This window comes from Bactrocera oleae, chromosome 2, assembly GCF_042242935.1.
Source record: "Bactrocera oleae isolate idBacOlea1 chromosome 2, idBacOlea1, whole genome shotgun sequence".
Classification (NCBI taxonomy): Eukaryota; Metazoa; Arthropoda; class Insecta; order Diptera; family Tephritidae; genus Bactrocera; species Bactrocera oleae.
Window position 1 is genome coordinate 14,433,924 of NC_091536.1, and position 9,821 is coordinate 14,443,744.

At 33.3% G+C, this 9,821-nt stretch overlaps 1 protein-coding gene and 1 non-coding gene across 3 annotated transcripts; one reads left to right on the forward strand and one right to left on the reverse strand.

The window, feature by feature from the left end:
- The first annotated feature begins 2,328 nt into the window (after positions 1–2,328).
- Positions 2,329–2,435, forward strand: LOC118683796 (U6 spliceosomal RNA). The gene has a single exon (XR_004979671.1). It is a non-coding gene; the product is annotated as a U6 spliceosomal RNA (small nuclear RNA).
- Positions 2,436–4,365: 1,930 nt separating this feature from the next.
- LOC106619760 (uncharacterized protein DDB_G0287625) lies at positions 4,366–8,685 on the reverse strand. 2 transcript variants are annotated; one of them, XR_004979653.2, is made up of 6 exons: positions 8,395–8,685; positions 7,465–7,788; positions 6,097–6,212; positions 5,358–5,873; positions 4,864–5,254; positions 4,366–4,792 (listed from the first exon to the last, which is right to left on the reverse strand). XR_004979653.2 is itself a non-coding variant. In XM_036378105.2 (6 exons), exons 2-6 carry the CDS (start codon positions 7,666–7,668, stop codon positions 4,686–4,688), a joined length of 1,260 nt encoding a protein of 419 aa, XP_036233998.2. In that variant the 5' UTR covers positions 7,669–7,788; positions 8,395–8,683; the 3' UTR covers positions 4,366–4,685. The 2 variants fall into 2 exon arrangements, 1 of the variants encoding a protein (XP_036233998.2); XM_036378105.2 differs by having other exon boundaries at positions 4,938–5,254; positions 8,395–8,683.
- Between the last annotated feature and the right edge of the window lie 1,136 nt (positions 8,686–9,821).

Consider the following 9,821-nt stretch of genomic DNA (forward strand, 5'->3'; position numbering starts at 1 on the left):
GTATTTATTTGTTTATATTTGATTGCGTGCGGAGGTCTTAAGCCTTGTTTCCTGCCAACATGCCACAATTGAAGATTGATGACAGAGATTAGGCATTGTGTATTGCGTATTTGTGTAAAATATTCAAAATTGTTTATTTAGAATTTATGCGTCTTTAGATTTTTGTACTGCAGTTAAATATTGTTTGTGCTTTTATTTGTTTTTTGTGTAATAACGGATAAATGTCAAAGAGATGGCACTGCAGATGTCGATTCGCTTGATTGCAAGGCTTACTGGAAAGACAATAATTTCCTTAATATTTTATAAATTGATAATTGTGATTGATTTAAAAATATTTTAATATACATTTTTTACATTTTCTCTAGCTTCTCAAAAATTTCTCGAATTTCTGTCCCTCCGTTTCACCTTTTACAGTATATATTTTACAATATCTGAAACAACTTAATAAACTTACTAAGCTTCAACTAATATGGTATAGTCGAATGTGTTACCATAAATATAACCGGTTTATACCTTTCCTCCAACTCACTATACCAAACCTTGTGGTTATATTTTCTCTTTGTCTCTTTTGTTTTTTTTTTTTTTTTTTTTTTTTTTTTGGAAGAAAACGAAAGCGTCTTTTTATCCTGAACAGAACAGGTCGGAGACCCTATAAAATATATACATATACGAGTATAAATGATCAGTATGACGAGCTGCGTCGATTTATCCATGTTCGACTGTCCGTCGATATGAAATTTCGTACACGTTTTTTTTTTCTCTAAGTAGCTGCTCATTTGTAGGTTAGAACTGTCGATATCGATTCAATATAGCATATAGTTGTCATACCTACAAACTGAGCTGTCTGAATCAAGTGCTGGTTTAGAAAACTTTTTCATTTAACGAGATATCTTCGCCAACTTTGGCATGGGTTATTTTCCAAGACAACGGTGCAATCTCCGAAGAAATTATTCAGATCGCGTCACTATAGCCTATAACTGGCATACAAATTGACCGATCGAAGTTCTTGTAAGGAATCTTTTGTATTTGTGTAGGGTATTATAATTAAAATTATTTGAATTAGTTAGCTCGGCTTAGAGAGCACTAGTTGTTTTGGTATCAAGACTACAACGTTCGTTTCGTCACTCTTCAAAGTCGGTTGTTAGTGCACACAATCATCTATACTAATATTATAAATGCGAAAGTCCGTTTGTTTGTTAAGCTTTCACGCAAAAACTACTTAACAGATCATCATGAAATTTTGTACATATACTCTTAGAGGTGTCAAAATGAACATAGGATACTTTTTATTACCAAATTTATAAATTTTTTACGGATTATTAAAAAAATTATTTTGGAAGATTATATATGTTTGGAAAATAAATTTGAAAATTTTGAAATTGAAAAAAAAAGTTTGGCAGAAATGATTGTTTGTCGGAAAAATTAAAAATAAAAGAAAACATAAATGTATAAAAAACTTAAATCAGAGAAATAACACAAATATTATTAGTTACTCTTATTAAATATAAAAATGCCTCGAAAGCGGAAATCGGCGCTGTCAAGAAATTCTACGAAATAAAGTAGAAGTAAGAACCACGCGTCGTCGTAATTTCATAACTAAGAATTGGTCTGTATTTAATGGTACTGGTTTTCAATATGATCCTTTAGTTGAGTATTCTAATCATCCCTTAATTGTTATTGGCTCAATGTAATTATACTATTTCCAGGAAATAATGATCAGCATAAATTTTTGCAGGTGTATTTTATGGGTGATGAGCAAAATGAAGTAAATCGTCGTTGCCAGTATATAGATGGAGTAGAAAGAGAAACATTATTAAAAATTCAACGAATGTTACACAGTCACAATGATTTGGATCCATATTTACTATAATGATATCAGTTATTTATTTGATGGATTCGATGCGAGCGAAGCCGCGGGTAAAAGCTAGTATTATATATAGCTAAAAAAATATTTCTCTTTGTGAATATGTAATTGCATGATAATGTATTTAAATTACTATTTTGAGTTTACCAAGAATGTATCGCATTAGTTAATTTAAAATGCACATACATTTTTAATAAATGTTTGTATATATTACAAATATATTACAAATACTTGGATGTAAATGCAAAAGCTTTTAAATGTCCATTTACGTAGGTACGAAAACGTGATCACAAAATGTTTCGTCCCGCTCACTCTCTCTTTCACACTTTTCTTCCTCTTACAGTTATACATTTTGCATTTTTTGCTTACACATTTTTCGTTCGTTGCCTGAGTGAGAATTATAATTCGCAGTTGCATTTTCGTTAAGCGAATGATATAAGTACCGTAACTTCCCAATTACATTTGTTCTTGCTTCGGCAGAACATATACTAAAATTGGAACGATACAGAGAAGATTAGCATGGCCCCTGCGCAAGGATGACACGCAAAATCGTGAAGCGTTCCACATTTTTTTGTGAAAATTTACTGTAATGCTGTTTTTTTTTTGTTGTAAAAGGTTACACATGCATATATATGGACATACATATGTATTGTATTATTAAATGCCACTCTTTCATATATCTTTTTTAAGGCAAAGGGATTTATTTAAGTAATATTGTATGCATGTAGATACGTACATATGGATGCACACAAGATTCCACACAGGAGTTGATTAAATTTTCGCAGAAAAACAGTTGAGCTCAGTAATAAAAAATACTTGATTGCTACAATTTGTATTACAACTAGCAAACAACTTTTGCATCACATCTTTCTTTGTGTGAAGTAAACTTGTGTAAATATCTATAAAAATAACGCAGAGCTTTGATTTTATTATAGCATCATATTTTCATTGACCAAGTTTGACATTTATATATATATGTATATGTATTTATAAGTGTCGTTATATTTTTACACTTTTTGATGCAAATATTTGCGTTTGTTCCACATCCTGTCATAGTTAAGTTTTCTTGATTAAGTCTAGTGTGCTATAGAAGCAAAAAAGTTATGCAATATTATTCTTAGATTTATTTCGGCAATTGAAATTGTACAACAAAGCCAGAAAGAAAAAAAGTAGTACACTAGGTTGGATCGTTTTCATGAAGTTTATTTTTTTGTTGGGCTGACACACAAAGAGTTCGAGAAAAAAATTAAATTTAATTAATTCTTTATTTTTTTAGTAAAACTGTAAATAAAATGATCCGATATCGGCGGTTCCAGCAAAAGAGCAGCTTCTTGGTGTGAAAAGGACGTGTGTAAAATTTCGATATCTCTAAAACTGAGGTACTAGCTCAAGACAGACAGACGGGCATGGCTAAATCTACTCAGTTCGTCATGCCGATAATTTGTAGATATACATGTATGTATATATGTTATTTAAAAGGTCTCAAATGTTTTCTTCTGGGTGTTAAATGCTTTGTTGGAAACTTACCATGTTCAGAGTTTAAAAAGAAAACAAATTATATTGTGCTGTTTGACATTTTGCAACACCATTTTACACCGTTTACCTGTATTTTACTATTTCTTTAATCCTTTCACGGCAAAAAAATAATAATAAAAAGGCGAAGGAAGGAAAAACTGTATAGACGGTTACTTCCCACATATTCCGTGATGAACATATGTATATGTTCCCTTATAAGTTTTTATACGCCAGGCAGAAGTTAATTTTATGGTGTATACAACGTATTTTCCTTCAAAAACTACAATGTTACACATTTATGACGGTATATACCTGTTAAGGCAGCTTATAGCAGAAGGTCAAGCATAATCATGCATACGTGCACATATGCATGTTCTTACATATATTAGTGTGAGCGTGTACCTTTTTGTAGCCAATTACAGTGGTTTATACACATTTTACGACATTCGAACTGCTGCAGCGATAAAAAACAGAATTGTTAAATTAGTTTCTGACCAATGTTAAATAAATTCAAAAATTTTGACAAATGTTTAAGTAGAGAACGCTACAATCTCCAAACATATTCATCAGGACGGATCACGATCGCAAATTGCAGCCGATCAAAATCATTAATCACTAAATTTGCCATGGATTATTGTCCAAGGCAATGGTACAATCTCCGAAAAAATTATTCAAATCGTACTACAATAGCTGTCATAAAAATCGGGCGATCAAAATTAGGTTATTGAATGCAACGCTACAATCTACAAATAGCATTTACTGTCGTAGAGACAAACTGATCTCCACACAAAATTTCTTTTGAAGGCTATTCATAACAAACTTTGTGGCTTGAAAAAATTAGCATCCCTTGGCAGTTTACGTTGCCAGGTTAAGCTGTACACAAATGTTATAGATACATGCAACTGTGAAGGATATATACATATATGTAGCCAAAATTAACCTATTTTTTGTTTATTTAAAAAAAATTGTTAAATAAAACTTATGAATTTTTTATGCTGCATATCATTTATTTGTTAATGGCAACAATAAAGTATATTAAATTCAAATTTCCTTTGAGATAATAAAGGATTTTACAAAATTGTTACGCAGTACTAATAGGTAAGATCTTAATGTAAATTACTTTATTTATATACATAGGTTTGATTATGCAGTTTTCACTGCTTTTACTTAACTAAGAGTTGAAATATTTTACGTATTAAAAGAAACGTACACACTCTTCAAATTGTTTTATGTAAAATAATAAATATTATGTTTAAACTATTCTATGTATATATTTCACGGTGGTTATGCTAATACGCTAAGTGACCTAATTCCTTAGCAGAAAGTCACTACTCTCAGTTCTTGTTGTGGCCATATATTGGTCCAACTCCTTGTCGAGCTTATCCTTATCAACCTCTGGTTTAGCAGTTTTACCTAAAGAAATTTAAAAGTTAGTAATGTAAAATAATTTTAAGATCATATGCAAATTTAAGCAATATGCTAACGTATTTTCCACACTTGAATACCGCAATTCCAGACGTAGCGTGTGCATTTACAACACGCCTTGGTTAGTTTTTACCTTGATTACGGCCACCGCGTCCACCACGGCTGCGACTACGACCACGTCGCTGCTGTTGCTGTTGTTGATGTCCATTCTTATTACCATTAGTTTTACCATTTCTTTGTGCTATTGCACCACGTCCCCCACGCCGTTGTTGACTGCGGCCACGTATGCGACTACCCTGTACCGATCCTACATTGCGCTGACCCACAACAGATCCCCCACGAGTACGTGAGCGTGCACGCGATTGAGCGCGTGCCTGTACGCCAATACGAGTGCGTGAGCGTGAACGACCAGCTGCGTTTGCTATAGCGTTTGCGTTTCTAGTCATGGTTCTTGAAGAAGAAAAAAAAATTATTGTTAATATATGTGTAAAGTTATAATCTCAATACTATATACTGATATTCTTATGATTCTTAATATTTGCTTGTGTCTTACCTTCCCCGTTGGCGCCCAGCGTTAGTTGTACGTCCAGCAACTCCAGCAGCAACATTTGAATTGCGTCGACGTTGTATGCGTCCTTGTGCAACGCCGCGTACAGCACTTTGGCTACGTCGACGGCGTGCAATAGCTCCAGGACGAACACCCAAGCGGGCTTTTACTGGTATATTAGTTCTGGCGACAGCATTGACACGACTGCGTGAACGTACACGTGAACGGGAGCGACCACGCAATTGAACGCCTGCTGGGAGAGAACGTCCGAGACTGCGTGAACGACTACGGGTCAAATTTATAACCTCCATCGGCGCTCTTGAACGACTGCGTGAGCGACCACGCCTTTGCATTTCATTCGGTATGATTGCACCGGGCAATGCACGTTGTAAACGTCGTTGGGCAATACGCTGAGCAGCACCGCCTACTAGTGGGCGGCCCAAACGATTCGAAACAGAATTCGCTCGACGTAGGGATCTGTTTAAGTTGCGTTGATTGTTCGTAATCAAATCGGCTTCCATTCTGTATTTTGGATGAGGGTTTGAAGAAAGTAGAATATAGTCAATGACATTCATATAGGAGCTTTTGTACAAAATTCTTGTATGGTGCGCAGTTGCCATACTTTTATTTTTTGTAAAATATTTAGATTCATGCCTTTTGTTGTATGGCAAGTTAACATGCAACAGTCTTGCTGTGGCACGTCTTGTTGGAGATAATATATGATGTATATAAATTTTATTCTTACGTTGCTACTGTGGTCAGGCTGTTGGTACGGATCGGTTTTCCATTAGCTGCTACACGCAAGGCCTTGATCGTGCCGCGTCTCATAGCTACACTTCCTCCAATTGGACGCATGCTTCTCTGTAAGATCCACACAGGGTGTGAATTAGAAGAAATTTTCAAAATTAAACGTTGATTCGTTTAGTGTTTTTCCATTTACGTCTACATGACTTTAATTGAGCAATATTGGTTGGCTGTCTGTTTATTGGCTAACGTTTTGTTTTAGCGAGCACTATATATTATTGTGGAGTAGCTTACTTAACTTCTATCACCCAATTCTACAATTGATTAGAATAAGTTGATGTGTGAGGTTGATTATGTGTCAGAGTAGCTTAATTGAAATGTTTGTGTTCAAAAAAGGAAAAAATTCCAAACGATTGGTTTATGTTAGTAAAAAATACAATAGTATTTCTGGTCAGAAAACGAAATTGCTGCCGAAGTAAAGGACGAAAATATTTTGCTGAATAATTAATTTCATTTATTCGTTATCCACCAGCATGTAATTTAAAGTGACCTCAAGTCCTTGAAGGGTCTTGCAGGAACAGAATTTATTTATAGTTGTTGAAGAGTCTTGCAGGAACAGAATTTATTTGTAGTTGTTTTAGTACCAGCATGAAACATTCCCGAAAGGTTTTTAAAATGACGTCCTGATTTCTTTGTCTTTTGTCTCCTTATTTATATACAATCACTAGTGACTCAACTGACAAAGATTTGCACAAAGCCAGTATAAAGAAAGGATGAAGTTGATATGGGTACTTCCAAATATCCAATTCATTTGAGGATGATTTGCCATCAGTCATTTAAACTGATTAAATACATTTTAATAATATCTCCATAAATGCACAAATTCTTCCCTTCCAGTGTCCTTACAGTAACACATAGGTACATCATAGAACTCCCTTTTCTTCATCAAATGTCGGTTTTCCTTTTGCGATAAATGAACAGGAATCAAATCTGTCGTTTTCAATAACTGCGTAAATGCATTCCCCTCAAAACACGTTCACATGATGCATTCTATATTAGCACCCGCTCGCCTAGGTAATTCACCTTTTCCTACGAGAAATATTGAAAACCACATGCAGAAACGAACGGCGCGCTACTCACAAACTTAGTATAGAATTGGGTGTCAAAAATACACTTTTAGGAATGCATTTGATTTGCAACGTTTCCTTTTTTATACATTTCTTGAAGTTTCGATAGTGTATCACAACACATCTGTGTATTAACCATTCATTTTCTATTCTCATATTTTTAATGTAAAATTGTGTTTTTTAGCCAACCACTTTGCTGAATGTTCCCATCAAATGACTATTAATTTTGACCATTTACGTACGCGTTTCAATTTAAGTGCTGCTTGCATTTTATGTCGTCTAGCTAGCTGCTGCAATAAACGACGATTGGCGACAGATGTGTCGCGAGTTGGACGCAAAATGCGTTCGGGTACTTCGCGACGGCGATCCTGCACTGCCGTAAAACGTTCATTCAAAGACAAACCGGTCGAACTGGTGACATGAATTTTGCTTATTGATGCCGACATTATTGTAGGTAAATTTTTAAATTGTTTACTTTATAACTTTGACGTAATTTTAGTTATTTTAATTCACTGGAACGTATGTGTATCGCGTTGAGTGTAAACTGTAGCAATATTTGTTTGGAACTGAAATAAATCAAAGAAATGTTCAGTATTTATAGACAGGATCTCAGTGATTGATGAAAATCAGGTAACAAAATTTTAAATTTTAACTAGTGAAATACTTTTAAAGGGTTAAACCCCGACTTTGTTGCCATTTTTATAATGCTTTTTTAAATTTTTTTACCTACATTATCCTACATTAATAAATTTAAAACAGTACTAATGTTAGCGAAAAAAATATAATTTAATTGTATGTATGCATTTAGTTAAAAATAGATATTTCCGTAATTGCAGATGACTATTCTATCTAGATATATACATTAGGTTGGGATAAAATAATAAAAGATATCATTACATTGATATAAAAATTAATAAAAAGTCTAGATCTTTGTCTGGTAAATATTAAGATATTTCAATGAAAATGGAAATTTTAATTGAAATGAAAATGGAATTAACAGATATTAGATGACGTAAACTGCCCTGGCTTAGTGTGTATACATTTTAGTATGTATTGTTCCTACTATCTTCAAGGCCATCATGTACAAAATGGCGTGTACACACAATATCTACATACATATACAATCAATATTTAAAACAAATTTTTACAAACGTCTATTTAATAAATCTTACCTTCGAAACGTAGGCTAATTTAATTATTATTGATTATCTCTCTTTACTTCCACTTTGATTGATGTACTGCGGTGGACACCGCAAAAAAATTTCCACTGGCTCTGAAAGCCAAACTCTTACGAAGAGATTCTTTATATGCAGTTGTAAATTTACAAATATGAATTTTTTATTGTGTATGTATACTTAGTTTTGCATGATTTTTAAGTCATAAAATTATTTTATTTCTATTAAATTTCTATTCTATGCATAGATTTCACAAGAATGGCTGATTAACAATGTGCGCAAGAAAAAATGGCGACTTTATACAGATATCCAGCAAGTACCGAAAAATAGATTCAGCACAGAGAGTTGCCAAGCTATAATTTAAAAGCCTTTTATATGACAAAATATTAGGTGGTATTCAGTAGAAAATTCTATCAAAAAAACGATATAAAAATTGATTTCCTTGGAAAAAATTTCGCTCAGATAAGAGCTTCAATAATGATCACTAACTTTTATGCGCATATTATTTATATTATCGCAGTAGTTACACGATCAATAATTTGCTTTCAAGTTGATAACACAAACCACTTATTAAATTTATTTAAATACCTTACATTTTTTTTTTTAATTTTGCACGAAATTAATAATATAATATGTACTTATATTTTTATATCAATACATAAATATAACGAAATATTCCCAGCATGTAATTTGCCTCACGACTTGAGAGGAAAAATTGATATCAAGTCGGCGTTCAAGTTCCAAAAATGAGAATGTGAGTGTATTGCAAATTTGTGAAGAAAGTCAGGGTCGAGCAAGCAACCTTCGCAATTTTTGCTAGAGAGAAACACTAAAAGCAAAGCGTCCATTGAGGTTTACTCTTTGTTTTCTGGGCCTTAAGTGTTTTTAATCAAAACTTATGGAATGTAGCCGTTAAGTACATTGCTTAAGCTGATATAAATCATAAATATAAATATAAGTTAGTGCCGTTTCACATTGGGATGCAAAAGAGTCTGATGTTTTTCAAATTTTCTTTTGGTGTCGCTCTGGGCATTCACACGGTCAAAAAGAGTCCAGCAACTCGAGTCTAGTTTTTCTGCATTCCTTTTCACAAAATGTTCGTAAATATTTGTGCGGTTCGCCTGCGCAACACTGCGTGCTGCGTATTTCATTTGTATGTTGAGATGATGGTCACACATTTTGCTTGCAATGAATTACCATGAATATGGTAGAACAATATGCATAATACAAGTACCTACCCGCTAAATAGTTTCAAAAAAATACTAAAGACGGGAATTCCCTAATCCACAAGAATGTATTGAATATCCGCTACTAATATTTTCAAAGCCAAATTTATAATATCTTTAAGTATTAAAAACTCATAATTTCTTTACTCCATAATCTAAATCTTAATTTTCTCCTTATTTACAATTTGTCATAATATT